General features: G+C 48.8%; 8 protein-coding genes across 8 annotated transcripts; 5 read left to right on the top strand and 3 right to left on the bottom strand.

Annotated features, from left to right (window-relative positions):
* Positions 1-511: 511 nt before the first annotated feature.
* BBBOND_0210520 (phosphoriboprotein P0, putative) lies at positions 512-1,453 on the top strand (the record flags this gene model as incomplete). Its single annotated transcript, XM_012912631.1, has 1 exon — positions 512-1,453. The coding sequence occupies one exon, from the start codon at positions 512-514 to the stop codon at positions 1,451-1,453; it is 942 nt and encodes a 313-aa protein (XP_012768085.1).
* Positions 1,454-1,880: 427 nt separating this feature from the next.
* BBBOND_0210510 (ribosomal protein L38e, putative) lies at positions 1,881-2,120 on the top strand (the record flags this gene model as incomplete). Its single annotated transcript, XM_012912630.1, has 1 exon — positions 1,881-2,120. The coding sequence occupies one exon, from the start codon at positions 1,881-1,883 to the stop codon at positions 2,118-2,120; it is 240 nt and encodes a 79-aa protein (XP_012768084.1).
* A 497-nt stretch (positions 2,121-2,617) lies between these two features.
* Positions 2,618-3,769, bottom strand: BBBOND_0210500 (hydroxyacylglutathione hydrolase, putative; the record flags this gene model as incomplete). Its single annotated transcript, XM_012912629.1, has 3 exons — positions 2,618-2,728; positions 2,793-3,452; positions 3,578-3,769. 3 exons carry the CDS (start codon positions 3,767-3,769, stop codon positions 2,618-2,620), a joined length of 963 nt encoding a protein of 320 aa, XP_012768083.1.
* Positions 3,770-4,401: 632 nt separating this feature from the next.
* On the top strand, positions 4,402-6,041 carry BBBOND_0210490 (hypothetical protein, conserved; the record flags this gene model as incomplete). Its single annotated transcript, XM_012912628.1, has 2 exons — positions 4,402-4,476; positions 4,884-6,041. 2 exons carry the CDS (start codon positions 4,402-4,404, stop codon positions 6,039-6,041), a joined length of 1,233 nt encoding a protein of 410 aa, XP_012768082.1.
* Positions 6,042-7,301: 1,260 nt separating this feature from the next.
* BBBOND_0210480 (hypothetical protein) lies at positions 7,302-8,210 on the top strand (the record flags this gene model as incomplete). The annotated part of the gene is made up of 1 exon (XM_012912627.1): positions 7,302-8,210. The coding sequence occupies one exon, from the start codon at positions 7,302-7,304 to the stop codon at positions 8,208-8,210; it is 909 nt and encodes a 302-aa protein (XP_012768081.1).
* A 661-nt stretch (positions 8,211-8,871) lies between these two features.
* BBBOND_0210470 (RNA methylase, putative) lies at positions 8,872-10,944 on the bottom strand (the record flags this gene model as incomplete). Its single annotated transcript, XM_012912626.1, has 8 exons — positions 8,872-8,948; positions 8,988-9,254; positions 9,293-9,368; positions 9,503-9,707; positions 9,748-9,827; positions 9,985-10,152; positions 10,338-10,571; positions 10,606-10,944. 8 exons carry the CDS (start codon positions 10,942-10,944, stop codon positions 8,872-8,874), a joined length of 1,446 nt encoding a protein of 481 aa, XP_012768080.1.
* Positions 10,945-11,179: 235 nt separating this feature from the next.
* On the top strand, positions 11,180-11,644 carry BBBOND_0210460 (hypothetical protein, conserved; the record flags this gene model as incomplete). Its single annotated transcript, XM_012912625.1, has 1 exon — positions 11,180-11,644. The coding sequence occupies one exon, from the start codon at positions 11,180-11,182 to the stop codon at positions 11,642-11,644; it is 465 nt and encodes a 154-aa protein (XP_012768079.1).
* Positions 11,645-14,821: 3,177 nt separating this feature from the next.
* Positions 14,822-15,583, bottom strand: BBBOND_0210450 (hypothetical protein; the record flags this gene model as incomplete). Its single annotated transcript, XM_012912624.1, has 1 exon — positions 14,822-15,583. One exon carries the CDS (start codon positions 15,581-15,583, stop codon positions 14,822-14,824), a length of 762 nt encoding a protein of 253 aa, XP_012768078.1.
* Positions 15,584-16,532: the final 949 nt, after the last annotated feature.

Below are 16,532 nucleotides of genomic sequence, written 5' to 3'. Positions count from 1 at the left end.
CCCTCTGATGAGCCATGGCCGACGCGGAACCTCCGCCCCATCAAGGCCGATGCCGCCCACCTTTGACGGAGCTGCTCAACCACAGTCCATTTCGTATACATAATTACTAGCGTCAGGCTAGCTCTATCGGTCAAGGATAAACAGTGGTAGGTCCCGCTAGCGAAGGCAGCTTGGTTATGTGGCCACGGGCACGTTCACGTCGTGGAACACGGACTCGGCGGGACCACCGTACCGGCCGCGGCGCTCAAATTGGGCCGCTAGCATTTGTGTATCCATGTGTGGTTAATTGTGCCTCGTGTTAGGTGTGCCTGAGGGCGGCTGGACTTTGTTGGGTCCTAGGCCTTCTGGGCGTGGTTCCGGCCGCAAGGCCCCTGTGTACTGGTTTCGTACGAGTTTGGTGCTTTCCGCAATTTTTGTTACTCAAAATATTCGTTGCGTTGCTCGCTGTTCCCTTGGGCTGCGTGTTTGCGTACCGTATTCCGGCGACCACACTAATAGTGCGACAGGCAGGATGGCTGGCATGAGCAAGCAGGAGAAAAAGAAGGCCTACTTCGAGCGCCTGACGCACCTGGTCAAGACCTACCCACAGATACTTATCGTCAGTGTCGATCATGTGGGATCCAGGCAGATGGCCAACGTGCGCCACTCACTCCGTGGCAAGGCGGAAATTCTTATGGGAAAGAACACCATGATTCGCATGGTGCTCAACACCAGCTTCCCGGACTCTGAGGACATGGCTAAGCTGCTGTCATGCATCAAGTTGAACGTCGGTTTCGTCTTCTGTATGACCGACCCCCTCGAGATCAGGAAGATCATTCTGGAAAACAGGGTCCCAGCCCCCGCCAGGCAGGGTGTTATCGCTCCCTGTGACGTTTTCATCTCGGCTGGTTCCACTGGTATGGACCCCTCGCAGACCTCCTTCTTCCAGGCCTTGGGTATCTCCACCAAGATCGTCAAGGGTCAGATCGAAATTCAAAATGACGTCCACCTCATCAAGGAAAACGACAGGGTCACGGCCTCCAGTGCCACGCTTCTTCAGAAGCTTAACATGAAGCCCTTCTCGTACGGTCTCAAGATCGAAAAGTTCTACGACAACGGACACTTGGTTGAGGCCAAGGCCCTCGACATCACGGAGGAAGACATCCTCGAGGTGGTCAAGGCCGGTGTCAGCAACGTGAACGCCATGTCACTGGCCCTCGGTTTCCCCACCGCCATGTCCATCAACCACTCGTTGCTCGGCGCCTTCAAGAACTGTGTGTCGTTGGCCCTCGAGACGGACATCTGCTTCAAGGAGATGCAGGGCATCAAGGACAGGTTGGACAACCCGGAGCTATTCGCCGCCGTTGCTGCAGCCCCTGTGGCTGCTGCTGCCGCCACCCAGGAGGCCGCAGCTGCGCCCGCAGCCGAGGAGGAAGAGGAAGAGGACGATATGGGATTCTCCTTGTTCGACTGAATGTGCAAGACAAATCACTGCTGTCCGGACGCGCCAAAGGTGTACCGTGCATCCGCAGGTGTTATGTTCCGTGTACTAAAAGTGAGGTAGCGGCCGTAGGCTGCTGGCTATCGGAGAAGGCGCTCCCTTAGTTCGCCGAGTGCCGTGATGAAACCATTTCACAAACCATTCGCAGTTTCATCCAAGGAAATTGCCGATGAGGAGTTTTGAGTTCTGAGCACTCTGTAAACATGCCATTTAAACAATAAAAGTTCATCCTTTAGCTGTCGTGAGCTGGTGGGGTTGTGCCGGCCAACGGGCCAAAGCCCTGGTTTTTGGCCCGCTCACATCATTCGCAACCGCGATTAGTATCACCATCGGAAATAAACTAATCATAGGTGAGCTTGAGCCACGCTGCCTGCCCCTTCACGCGCCGCAGACCGACAAGATGCCGCGCGCCCTCAAAGACCTCAGGGACTACCTCGCCGTACTCAAGCGCCCCGACGCCACCTCCGTCACCGTATACAGGAAGACGCGCAAGGGCGGAGTCCAGCTCACCAAGTTCAAGGTGCGCTGCTCCAAGTACCTCTACACCCTCTCCGTGCCCAACCAGGCCAAGGCCAACAAAATCGAGGCCTCGATCCCGGGCCACATCAAAAAGTTGGTCGTTGCCGCCAAGAAGAAGTGAACTGCGCGTAATCGTCCTTAACCCATACGTGAATTCGTCCGATTGGAGCCGCCCGACGGGGTGGCCGCCGTGATTCCAGCGAGCAGCCCAGAAGCTGCCTCAGCCGGGCGGGTACCGCCGGTCCTGGCGGGTTGTTGGTTTTGCTGTAGCGGTGTGTGTGGGCTGTGCTGTGCTGTTTACGTGTTGGTCCGCCAGCTGGGAAGCGCCGTTTTGCTGTGAGGCCGTTCGCTCTGGGCGTTGCACTCTGGTGGACCTCGGTTTACATATGAAACGAACTTGGCTTCAAGCTATCAGGCACTGAAGTCTCAAAACGTGTAGTGATCAGCGTGTTGGGATGCGTCGTTACCTAAATTCATGTTCCCGTGTCTAGTTAATGCCCTTACAGTGCGCTGGCGGCACCGGGCGATCGTACGTCGCATATGCGTGGGACGACACGCTTGTGTGCACTGCGTCAAAGTGGTGACTGGCAAATACAGGAGCAATTTGATGCTCTGATGTTAGAAGCGGTCCTTCATGCTGCGCAATTTGCGCATGGCGCCCTCCTCCGTCGACTCGCCGACGGTGCCCATCAGTTCAGACGAACGCATGAATGGGTTGTATTCCAGTTCCTGCAGCGAAATAAGCACGTTGCTAAGGTGGTATCGCAACCAACGTGTGGCCATGGCCACTTACCTCGCCTAACGTTGACGGCACGGTGGGCATACCCTGGGCCCTGACGCGTTCAGCCCACTCCAACTTCCGCAGCACGGCAGCGGATGGATCCACAGTCTTGGCGAATTGCAAGTTCTTCACCGTGTACTCGTGGCCGCAGTAGATCAAGGTCTCCTTGGGGTATGCGCGCAGCTTGTTCATGATGTCTAGCATGTTCGCAGCGGAGCCCTCGAAGAAACGGCCGCACCCGGCAATGAACACCGTGTCGCCAGTGAACATGATCGGCTGAGTGGAGGGGTCGGAAGGGTTGGAGACGTAATACATCATGTGGCCTACGGTGTGGCAGGCGGCACGGACACCCTTCACCTCAAGCGAGCCAAGGCGGATCACCTCACCGTCCATCAGGCCGTGCGTCACGCCGGGCACCGCCTCGTAAGACGACCCGTACACGGTTATGCCAGGTACCAAACGCTGTATTTCGGTGTTGCCGCCGCTGTGGTCATAATGCTTGTGCGTGCACAGCGCGGCAGTCAGCGTCAATTGCCGCTCGCCGGCGGCCTGCAGCACGGTACGCGGCTCCGCGGGATCCACGCAGAACGCATTCGTCGTCCCGTGCTCGACCAGCAGATAGGCGTAGTTGTCCGAAAAGACTGGGACGGGAACCACTTCGGCGCAAGGTTTCTACAAACGGGTGAGCAATATGGGCGGCACGTATGTAGCGACGACGAAGAAGTGGCGACAATGGAAGCCATAACAGCAATTACGGTAGCATACGGATTATACTCGCCAAAAAGGTGCTGACTAACCTTGAGGATGTCGTTGAACATGTTGCCGGAGCTGAAGGCACGACGGTTGACTTTGCCAACAAGGGTCGCGTGTCTCGTTCCGCACGAAGTCGTGAAGGCGCGGGAAAAGAGGATGAGCTGTGAAATGTGGAGTAGCGGTGTGTGGCGAATGAAGCAGAGTCCAAATACACCCGTTATGAGTCGCGTATACATCTCATAGGTCAACCGATCTGCCTGGGCGTACCGGGTTTTGATATTACAGCGCAGAACTAAACAGTATACGTGTTACCATTAAAATGAGTAGAAATACCCCAACGAATAACGACTGCTTCGACGGTGGCGCCGTACAACGACACCGAGGGGCAAGTGCGCAGACCGCTTTACGGGAATGATCCGTTTGGCGGCTTGGTAAACCACAAAGGCTGTTGTGGTTATTTTGGAAGTTGTGTTCGTGCTGTTTTAAATGCGAGGAGGTGAATATGCTGGCGTATGGCTGCAGGGGATCTCACGGCTCCGTTAACGACATCGCGGCATAGACGCGATAGAATGCACACTTTGGCGACACACATACGGCCAGAGGCGCTTATGCAGCGAAATAGGAGTCAGAGGAGGGTACTAATACGCGTGTTTTGAACGGAAGCGTGACAACGCAGTCCCCACACACATGCCCATTACGCGTGGTAAAACGACATCCGAGCCCAGTGTGTATCCAATAAAGGCCCACACATTTGTACAATACGTTGGATTATAGTTGTAACAGAGGCTGTATGTGAAGGGGCGTGTATTGTTAATTGGCAAGCACTTGTGGAACGCCAAGTTTTCGGACTCTGGCTTCAGTAGACACGATGGTCGACGTTGGAATCAACATCGCCAACAACCTCAAGGCGAAGAATTTTATGGGCACGCTGAGCATACGCAATGTAGGTAGTGTTTATACGTATTGCAAGCCGATGAACCGATGTGTGAGCTTTTCACACATTTGTGTGTGTACATCCGTGAACGCAACGAAAGTGCCAGTTTGGTCAAATTTACGACCACCTGTCTTTGCGACTATCGGTGAAAGATTCGCCGTATACGCGTTGTGAGATGAAGGCATGTTCGTTTGTGCTGTTTTTTGTATGGACTAGCAAGTTAAAAGTCGTCCACGAAGAGGGTGACGTTACATGCCGACGTGTACGGTGTTCACTCGTTTCAATGTATTTGTCGCTTAGTCGCGTTTCGCTGGGTGTTGTGCTACTTTGCGAGTGTAAATAGTGCATTTTGTGTCTATCTTTAACGGTTCTTGGACATGCACATGCCGCGAAAACGCTGGCTAAACTCCATTCAGGGACTCTTCTTCATCGCAATTCAACAATTCCTGCTGGGAGTGTCGTTGTACAGCGTCATACACTACCTGCACCCCAGCCTTACCAAGCTTGCGTGGCTCCTGTTCGGCGTCAATGCGATCTCGGCCGTACTCGGCTTCCTAGGAGCACTCAAAAGGAGCATGGTCATAGAGTGCGTCTATCTGGTATTCTACTTCATATCACTGACGCTCGTCTTTCTTACCGTGCTGGACATGGCTGAACTCGTCCATTTGCTGCCGAAGGCGCCGCAAATAAGAGATGTGTCCGACTTCGGAGCCTTGAGGTCTGCAGCTTTCCTCAGAGCGGGAGGAATGAAGCCGCACGTATTCCTCAGGCAACGTGATATGCCGTTAGATTTGGGTGAAGATGATTTTTCAACACAAGGAGACGATGACCTAGAAATAAATCCCGATGATGACTCCAAGCTCAGGAACGATGGACACAATGCACTGCCCACCGACGTCGACATTGCGCCTCTGCGTTCGCCTGACTTAGACAGACAACAGGAGATTTCGCCTGCAAAGCAACAACGTCAACACGTTGTGGATGAGAGTGGGCGCAGTGATGTAGCAACTCCAGCTGCAGTTGCGACTAATAATGCAGAAGGGGCAACTGTTGACTCAGACCTGCGTGATCTTGAAGCCAACAGAAACGCGACAACGACTACTGCGCCCAAACGTGGGAGAGATAATGCCAATGTTCACGTACCTAAAGCGCTGGCAGCACCTACTAAGGAAAATGAAGTCACCGCTGATAGTTTACCTGCGCAAGCAGAAGTCGCCGATTCGGTAGAACCCGCGAAAGAGCCAAACGCCGAAGACGCCAAGATGGAATCATTCTACGATCGTTTGCCGCTTGTGCCACACCTGGGAGAGACTGAGGGTGAGGCGGAAGAGGTTTCAAAAGAGGAACTGCCGCCGGAAACACACGATCTCACACCAGAAGGCATCTCGGAGGTTGTCGCCATCTACAAAATTCAAAAACGACCCCTCAAAATGGCGGCTGCAGGGCTTACAACAATGGCGCTCCTGTTCAACATCTACTGCTACTGGGTGGCAGTAACCTTTGTGCTTAACAAGTGCACATGTCTCGACGAGCTGGTCTCCCATCCAGAGCAGTTCACTCCACTCATCGACTGAACTGATTTATCGCAGCACATCGGAAACTAATGTGGTACAGACGCTTGTAATGTCATTGTAATATCTAAACCTGCATACACAACGGCGGAATGTGATTCTTTTCGACTGCTTTTCAGGTATGCCGTGCGCAACGTAGCTTAGAGCACAAATTGCATTTTTCCAGATATGGAATCTTCTGGCAGTGAGCCGTATGAACGGAAATTGGTATCGTAACACCTCTGGGTTTTTTACCGTGTCATATATGCGACTACTCTTGGCATAAGCCGATTTGCGCTTTTACCGAGGGACGTCTCACGCTGTTGGTGTAGTATGCTACATCTGCGTCGCTGATGGCATTGCACAATAATCATATCGTCACACTGAAGTTCAACAGCGAACTCGTAGGACACGGCGAAACGCTGAGCCGGACGACGCCGCTGGACTGCCGCTGTCTGACCACCAAGGGCATCGTCCCGCCGACCATACAGACTGAAAACTGTTAGGCAAGTAACAAGAAGCTCAGATGTGGTAAATCTACCGTCAATTGTACGGAGTAATCTGTAGTCGGTGCGCATGCAGCCACCTATGTTGGTTTGTCTTTCCGTGTGAGCATGGCATTTTGCTGGAGTGTGGTAAGCGATTGCTGTTGCCTGTATTGTAAAGGAACGCTGAGACGCACAGATGAGATAGTATCATGGCATTTTCTCAGCTTCCGGCGACGATGAGTTGGTCGTTCACGTAAGAATATAACTGGTGCGTATCTAAACATGTAGTAATTTACAGCCCCTCGTAATCATAGGGTGGCTGTGGGATATGTGAACGCCTAATATCCGTCCGTCTTGGGCACCACCCCATGTGTTAGCCGGTGGAGGGCGTAGGACTTCTAACGAACCTCACGCATATCCTAGTAACTTTATAAGCATAGATGAGTCTATGCAAATATATTAAGTGTGTGCGTTTCCAATTTGAAACTTGAATACGAAAACAACATGCGTTGCGGGTACTGCATGCCAGCCCATTGGTATAGATCTAGTTACGGCAGCAGCTTTGTCGCCGAAGCACCCCTCTACGACGCATATTCGGCGTACACATAGCCTTATATATCTAAACTAAACGCACGTCTCTTAGAAGGAGACGCCACTAGACTGTTTTCAAAGATTTTTAGCGCAGCTAGAGTTAAGGCTGCATATTATACACGCGATTGGTCGCAAAGGAGTCTGTGAGTTGACCGCGGTTGTCACACCTCCATAGCAATTGTCCATCCTTACGAATCATTGCAAGATGGCGTACACTTCGTTGACTGAGGCCCCTCACAACCTCAAGGAGGCTGTTGACTGGTTGGTGGCCCTGAAGGGGACTGACGCTGAAAAGAACTTGGCAGCTCTGGGTGAGGCAGTTCACAAGTTTCTTGTCAAACGACCTGTTGGCTACACGGAAATACCCGCCCTCGAAGCAGTTAAACTTATTACCAAGGAATTTCTGGAGAAGCCGAGGTTACAAGGCCTGTGGTACGTAAAAGACATGCTGGAGAAATTCAATGGGAATATGGATAAAACCCACGATGTGTGGTTGAAGCGTCAAACTGCTAATTACCATAGCGATTATGAGAACATCATACAAACCGCGGGTATCGAACGTACAGACATGATTAAGAACGTTACTGACATAGTGGATGCATATGAGAAGTTATTGGAAGGTGTCAAAATCCCCAGCCTGTACAAGTCTGCCTACACTTCCGAAGCAACATGGGATGCATCATGCGCGAAGGACCCAAGGGAATGCGCATTGGTCCTCGTGGGAATCGCGCCAATGTTGTACGCTGGTCTACGTTCTGTATGGGATTCCGCACGAACTGCCATTGAAAATGGGCCGGAATCTTACGCGGAGAGGGCTTTGGGAGATGTATTGAAAGCCGTGGGTTACGACGGTCATGGGTGTCGCGGTACTGTGAGCAGTTCGGCTATACGCGATTCTACGGGTGATGTTTATCCATATGTATTAGACAAGGTCTACGACATCGCAGGATTCTGGGCTTTCTATGGACAGGCCAACACACAAGCTGCAGAGCCTGTAAAGACTCGCAAATTCTACATGGCCAACAGGGAAGTATACGGAATACCAGGGGTTGACGTTGACATGGGTTTGGTGAATGCCTGGAATTACAAGAAGGGTAAGAAGTCCGCCAAATAAGGTAATACACTAGGATCGGGCAATATTTATTATCCGGGTGTGCCCACATTGGCGGATTTGGGCGATGCTATTCCACTGTAGTGGGATACTGTCTCATCTCGTCTTAAAACCAAAGGACCTACCGTTGCACTACTTTGACTTATACGTCCTATCGCCTGGCCATTTTGTAAATTGCTAATCGTTTTACCTACCACTAAACGTAGTGGATAGTGTAGTGGACGTATTATGACACCATGAAAATGACTGGAATGCAAGAGTCTGAGTCGGCCCGATGACCTCGGCATACGGTGGAAATGTCTGATAGGCCATCTGGATGGTTGAGGATCACAGTCACCGTCGTGGAAATAGGAAACTCCTATGAAGAGAACGTCTTGGAGACGGCTAACTTCAATAGGAGGAAGGGAAAGGGGATTAAGAGAGGGAACTGCGGTCACAGACAAATTTTAAATTGATCTACTATGTGATTAGGAACACAAAACCCACATGTTACCACTCTGTGAGTGGCACCCGCCAAGGCAAGATGGATGCCATCGCATGGCAACAACACAGAGGGGGATATAGTCTACAGTGTAGTGCGGGGCTAGTCCAGTAGACGTGAAAATAGGCACGTGGCAAAACTTAGCAACGTAGCACCATACAATTTTAAACAAAGCATTTTAAATTAATTTTTAAATTCCACCTCGGTAGATGAAATTGGCGTTGGAGCTTTCTCGAGGACCACTATAAACCTAGAAGCACCTGCATAAACATCGGCCGTTGCCTACACGTGTCGCTCACCTCCAGTTAGAGACTGCAGGCCCAAATGCTTCACAAGCAGTTTGTCTCGCTTGATAACGTGTAGCGCGTCCGTGAGTCTGTGCGAACAATATGTCTTCGCCTGTACCTCCCACCTGTCGTTTTTAGTTGGCAGGAGGAAGACCAGTCTGCCACCTGGGACCAGCATGGACTCCGCAAGGTCTAGCAGTGTGCCTATTAGGCAATGCACAGCTTCGTTTCCAGTCCCGTCATGAAGTAGCCTGCGATGTTTGGCGCTGGCACGTATCCCTACACAAGCATTAATGTCGGACTGTTGGCCTCCTAACCGTAAGGCGGGTCTGTGATTATGGCATCCACCCATTCCTTTCGGCAATTCTGCAACGCTCCCATGGATCTCCACACCTGAATACGATAAAGAATAGAGCTTCAGGTGTCGCATATAATATTCGTTCGGGCAGCAATCGCCGGCAAATGTCCGTTTAACATTCACCAGGGACGGCGCTCGCCGCGAAGCCTCGCTTATGCGTTATACTTACCGTATACCGGTTGTCAAATCGCAGCATTTCCGCCGTGGTGAGGCCGTAGAACTTGAAATTGGTGTATATGTGTGTGGGCAGGTCTGCTGTGTCTGTGTGCATGTTTGACAATGCCTTACCTGATTGGGGTAGATTGCGATTATGGTGCGCTACTCCCCAGCCCTTGAGTATGCGCATATCAATATCACTCCCGAAACACACAGCTCTATAGTATCTATGTGTTTGCCAGCCATTCCACCTCTCACCCAAAGTGCGACGCCGTTATCAATGAACCCGCAGACCCTGCGAATGGATCCAGCACAACGGATCCTTTCTTGACTAGAGCCTATACGTTATGTCACTGATTCATAACACTTTCGTATAGAAAAAGTGCTCCACACTTGTGGCCAAATATGCCGTTGCACCGCATCACCATTATCACTTAACCCCAACTAGTACACTGACGCCACGCAACTAAACTATTCGCGTTTCCTGTGACTTACCAAATTGGCCATTATGAACGCGAGCATGTTTTCCAAAGTTGTCGGAGCCAGTATTGGTCGTTTCGATAACGCATAGTGGTCCCACCAGTATCCGATGTCGCTGCGGTCACGCAGATAGCGCCCAAAGTAAATGGTTCTGAGGTTTCTCGATTTGTCGTCGAAATAATTCTGAGAAAACGTTAGTTTCATATACGCGTTTTTATCTCATGAACCTCCTTGTGATTGACATATCATACAACGCATTAAGGCCTTTTAGAGACGATACTGCGGGTTGCAAGCAGCAATTTCGAACAAATACCGACAATTAGGTGTTTTAAAAAAACGTTGAAACGAGATGTATTTGCGCTACTTACCTCTATTATGGCGATTTTTGTTTCCGGATTCTTTATGTCAACTTTTCCGGCGCGTTCGAACACCTCGGTCATTTCCTCCAGGATTGCCACCAACTTGTCCGTGTCGTTTTTCGCATTGAAGCAATTGTATTTGACGCACCAGCTTTTACCAACCAGCGTCTGCTCTACGTTGTGTTGGTGTTGCGTTCTTATGTTTTGCAGTATGTTCGAGTATCTTTGCCCCTCAGTCCAGACCTGCGCGAATTAGCACAACTTTCTACTGACTCACATCGATGATAGCCTTAAGTTGTATGGACCGATCAAACATTGCGATAGCATGTTCCTCTGAGGGAACGGTTGCGTAGTAGAAAACATTCTGCTGACTTTTCCGGATCCTCTTGTCATCGATCTCTTCTCCCCGTACGAGAGCGGTGTAGTAGTCGTTGAACTTCAGGTTGTACTCATTGTCTTCAACGACTGGTTCCGAATCCCCGTTTTCATCCCTGTAGTGACTGAGCTTGAACTGTTCTGGCGTTATTCCGTGCAGTTCGGCGAGAGATTCCAATTCCGGTTCGATGAGTTCATTATACTCCTGGTTTAAGGACATCCAGAAGAGCAGCCTGACCATCGTGGCAGCATCTTCAAGGACCCAGGTGCAGTGAGCAGTAATGTGTATGGAAGGCCTTGGAGTCTGTTAGTGCCGGCCCGATAGCGCGCACACCTCCATGTCTATTTATGTGATCATGAGGTTCCCTAAAAGAGTAATATACTAGCGCTTGGTTAAAAAAATGCGTTACGCCTGAGAGGATACGTTCCAGCTAGTCCGGTTGGTATTCCGGCGTTGTTTTTGTGGCATCGCAAGGATGGCCAAAAAGCGCGCTGCTGACGCCAGTTCGACGAGCAAGAAGGTTGCTAAGAGCAATGCAAAATCAACTGGTGAATACAAAAATGAGAAGAAGAAGCTAAATGATGTGTTCAAATCCTTGAAAGGGCAACCTACAACCACTGTTCCCGATCGAACAACACTCAAGGCACCCAAAAACGATGCCAAAGAATCGTCATCCTCAAGCAGCAGATCACGAAAGAGCGAGGTGTATGCTCAGGTGCCCGTTTCTGGCACCGCTCGTCGTAGAACCGAGGACAATCTCCCTGTCTACACCATCGAGGAGCTGAACATCGGTAAGTTGAAACCAGAATATAACAAATGCTCTTTAATGATACTAATTCAATCACAGGGAAGGGAGGAGGCACTGATCTGTGCCCGTTTGATTGCACGTGCTGCTACTGATGCTGTATGCCTCTGGACTACTCCTTACACATTCACGTAGTTGCCGACTGTGCGGTTCTCATAATTGCTAATTAATGGCATATTCTCTCTAGCATAAAGTATTTTAATCACTGAATTGCGTAATTTGCGCCGTATTTGTCTTCATGCATTCCGTTTTGTATATTCACTGGTGTTACTTCGCTTCCGCAGTTTGGGCCAAAGACTTTTTACAGGTTGCGTATACATCCACTGTATATGTACCTCACGCAGTGCTTCTGTGGCATCTCAGCGTAGTGAATGACAATCACCCACTTTTGTTGTTGAAGGTGAGCGGGATATGAGTTCTTACTTAACGATTATTTGGGTATACCATTTGACCCATTTACCGAATGTCCGTTCACCATTTACCAACAACGTAAGCAATCAGTCAGGAGGTTTGGTTTGGCGTTGATTGTGAGGCTTCGTGTATATTAAACATTTGCAAAGGACCTAGAGCGTACGGGCAGCGCCATTTTACGCTTCCCTCCTATAACTGGGGACTTGGTAGCAATAAGCGCGCAATGTGGTGAGAACAGCAGGTATATGCAACACGTAGACGAATTTCACGAAAGGCACTGTGCCAACCAGTCTGCGGTGCTTTGTTTAAGAACAGATATTATTTCACAACCGTGCAAAACAAAAGGAAAGAGTAGCAGCGGTGGTACCAGATGAAATGCGTTACAAATTGTCCACGAGATCATATTGGTTCAACAGCAATGCGTTGAATGCTGTTCCAGTTTAGCTGATACCAGAATTAAAGGTAACAGTGTCATATTTAAGACTCTAATCAACTATGTTTGCTGTATTATATGTGTCAAGATGGCAAATAGTGGCACATATGTAACTACTTGGTAAAACGGGGCCAAGGACGAGAACACGCTCTCCGCAAAGAAAATGTTATTGGAGTGCGGTGGGGATGAGAGCTAGGGAATTTGGAACCCGTGATGGCCATAGTTGGTTGAATGTAGTAGAGTATCAACGAACATACGTGTCCAGATAGTTTGTAAGGATTGCAGCAGGTAAACCAATGGCGAGGTTAACCGGGATAATTTATAAAATCAGTCAGCTTAGTTGTCAATGATCATCACAAACCGCGGCAAGTGCGCAATGCTACAATCTTAACCATGCAAAACAACGATTTGGTTGTTGGTAGAAGCAGCTGAGCTTCGCAACTAGTTGTGAATACTGGCATCAGCTAAGCCGCGTTATTTTCAGCTTAATGTGGAGCGTCAGGCGACGTTCTAATGTTCATTTATGTAACAGCTCGATCCCTCCGTAAAATAAGACTCTCATAATGCTAAACGTAAGTAGAGTGATTACGTCCGCTATCTAGAAGACGCGCCTTCTATATTCTTAACCTCGCATTCAGCATAGGAAGCTACAACTTTTAGTCCAACGTTTTGTGTTTTGATCGAAACCAATCTCACATTAAACGCAAGACGAAATCGTTGAATGCAATACACATTGGGTCAGCGGTGTGTGGTGAGTCCATAGTTTCGAACTAGGCCGTGCATATGAAAGACAGGCTCCTGACAAGTATTTCATGTTCCAGATGATGTCACGTAGCTCACACTAACAGTAAATGCCGTTCTCTCTATGACTGCTGCTGTAGCGTAGGTATGGCACCCCTCAATTGCTAAAAACTTCTAGGTAAGTTGTTCATTGATTCGCAGGGATGGCAATGGAGAATAAAGGGTATCAGGGACCGCTAAGAAGGGATTGCGTCTGGATGGGTTTTATCGGATTTGTCATCGGTAGCGCGCTAACCGCCCTTATCTACTACTACATCTTGTTCCGTTACTTACCAGGGGATGAAGTCCCGCCTGTGTCACCAAGGAACGCGCAAAATTACAATGGTCTCTGAGCCTGTTCCAGCCCGCTTATCGTATGTGTAGCCATCTTGCATCCAATGGCAATTCGGTGGCTAATAAACACAAAACCCGAACCTTGCCCACAAAAAGTCAGCCAACTCTAGACAAGGTAACTTAATTGACTGATAACGCGCTGGATGTGACACGTTTTAACAGTAACAGGGATTGCTTTTGTGTCTGTAATCGGCCCGGCCACAGCGGTTGCGTAGGCAGCGATATAAGACATTTACATCCATATTTCACCATAGAGCTGTGCATTTAAAATGTCCAACTAAGTAGCAAGAGACCTGAGGTTCGTTTAAATGATAGCAATAACGAATAGGCGAACCGTGTGCTGATACAATGTGTAACCCGGTTGTAGAGCGCAGAACGAATCTCAGAAGCATTTGGAAAGTGTCAACGATAAATTTTATATGCTGACGAAAAAACCTTCGAGGCATGCCTTTCATGGTGTGCCTTGTCTACATAATCACGTGCTCGTCTAAGTGAATTTTTATATGTTCAAGATGCTGTGGACAGTCACACATTAGCAAAATGCATAAACTAGCGCGACACGGCAGGTGCCTGCAGAGCTTTTTCACAACAGTTTTGAATTGTGCCCTATCCATAATGCCACATTATCTGTAAGTGTAGTGTCATACAACATCTCGTACATTAGCACTGACTGGACTCCGAGTTTGGAATACCGTGCCGAAACCTTGCCTTCTGTAATTGTGTTTAATAATGAGCCATTGCTGTATGGAAATAAAAGAGTCATCGCCATTACACACGGTTGTAGACAGCCCACATGCAAAATGACAGAATACCTTCCATCTCACACATTCAACCTGTTTGTTGACGGCTGAGGTGCTCTGTTTCACTACGGTTATAAATTATTGACTCATTTCAATCGCTAAAATTACTTGTTCTTTGCTCGCTGGTTGATTTAGCCAATTGCATCCCGTTAAACATCATAAGACTAACAACTAATTGCCCACATCAAGCAATATTAGTTGCCTCGCAAAACGGAAACGAATGAACAACGGAAATTGTGAATTATGGACTGCGGCTTTTTGCTCAATGCCTGTCGCTCATGCTTACATTGAAACGTCGGACTCGAAACAACACGCCACATTTCATTATTGATGCGATAATGTATAGATCTAGCTTGATCTTTGTTCACATTAGACGGTAGTAGTATTGTGGATGAGGTGTATACGCATCATTATGGTGATTAATAGATCGATAAATTAGATTGGTTGTGAGAATTCTAATGACCACTCACTGAGACGACGGAAGGAGAGCCATTTTTTGTGTAGCTGCTTGTACAGCTAACGTGCGATATCTACTCAGTAGAAAGCCCAAAATCCGCAGAGGTCATAGATGAATTCAAATATGCGTGGCTTCAAACCGCTCAATGCTTTGCCAACATCTGGACGATTGACGCCCGGCAAACAGTCGTCATCATCGTAACCCAAAGCTTTCAACACATCACTCAGGCTACTTTTTACACCATAACTCATGTATCTATGGGGTTCGTCAAGAATCGTTTGGCGCAAGGAATGTAGTCCTGCCCATAACATTGGCGCGATTCCCACGAAGACGACAGCGCAAGCTTCCGGGTCTTTTGCGCATGATGCATCCCATGTGGCTTTAGAACTGTATGCAGAGTTGTACGTGGCGGGGGTTTTGATTTCTCCCAGGAACTTTTCACAACCATACACAACTGTACCCAAGTTCTCTGCGATTGCTTCAGCAGTGAGACCCTTTGCCTCCACAGCATTCTTATAATCGCTTTTGTCGACAAACCCAAAGGCTTTAACGAAAAATCCAGGGTTTTTATTCATAGGTCTCTTAAACTTCTCCAGTAACACGGACGTCGGCCACATAACCGTGAACTCCAGTTTCTCCAGGAATTTCTTAGAGATCAGTTTCACTTCTTCGACAGCAGGTACATCCATTTTGCCAACAGGCTTGTCGGCGAGAAACTTGTGAACTGCAGCACCAATGGCCCTCAAGTTCTTCTCAGCGTCAGTTCCCTTCAGGGCCACCAACCAGTCAACAGCCTCCTTGAGGTTGTGAGGGGCCTCAGTCAACGAATGGTAAACCATTTTGGAAGGATTCGTTATGTTAGGCGTTAGTTACAAAAGTATGTGGTTTTGTGTATTTAGAAGCGTGTCTATAACCGCTGTGCTTTAATGGCAGATTAACCAAAGCGGTGTCAACACACGATAAATGTGCGTTGAATTGGACTATTAGGTGTATTCTGTGTAAAATAGACGTACGTTGAAGGCGAGGCGGCGGCGCAGCTATTCCATGGCAGCCGGATCCATACCATTGACGTGGCATGCAGCATCCGCAGCGCATGTTATCGCAATATCTATGTTTGTTAGATGGATGAGACGCAATACGCCTATATATTTTGGTATTTTGTACATAGATACACAAAATTATTCAACTTCCCGATAGGATGAGACAAGCAAATTACAGGGTGCACTTTTTCCAGTGGCTAACACATGGGGTAATGCCCAAGACCAATTCAGCAGTACGCACTCGCACATCATGTATCTACCCTATGATTACGATGACATATAAGTTGCTACACATCTAGGGAGGAGATTCTGACGTAACTCGTCAACTCAGAATCATAGTGCACTGAGAAAATTCGGCGACACGTTCAGTGTTACGAAGCAGTATCTGGTTAGTATCCAACAACTTCCGATACAATCGCATTGATGGGTCCATCATAACTTTCCCCGATTTTGCTCCCTTGTGTTGCTGAGCTTGGCCCATATATCGCTGGGCAACCGTATTGGAGGTACCAAATTTTCGCGTAGAGTGGTGCGACATAACTGATTCTTACTGTTACGCTTTGGTAGAATCGAATGGAATCGACAGACCTGCGTACCTTGTTAAGGCTATGCATCTCCTGTCTGGTATAGGCGTTCTGCCATTCATGCTGAAACACCAACATCTATCCGGCTGAACAACCACACCAATCCACACGAAAAACTACTTCTATGAGTATCATTTTATGTAGTGTCATTATGTTGACATTAA

This window comes from Babesia bigemina, assembly GCF_000981445.1.
Source record: "Babesia bigemina genome assembly Bbig001, chromosome : II".
In the NCBI taxonomy this organism is placed as follows: Eukaryota; Apicomplexa; class Aconoidasida; order Piroplasmida; family Babesiidae; genus Babesia; species Babesia bigemina.
This window is presented reverse-complemented; position numbering and strand designations above follow the sequence as displayed.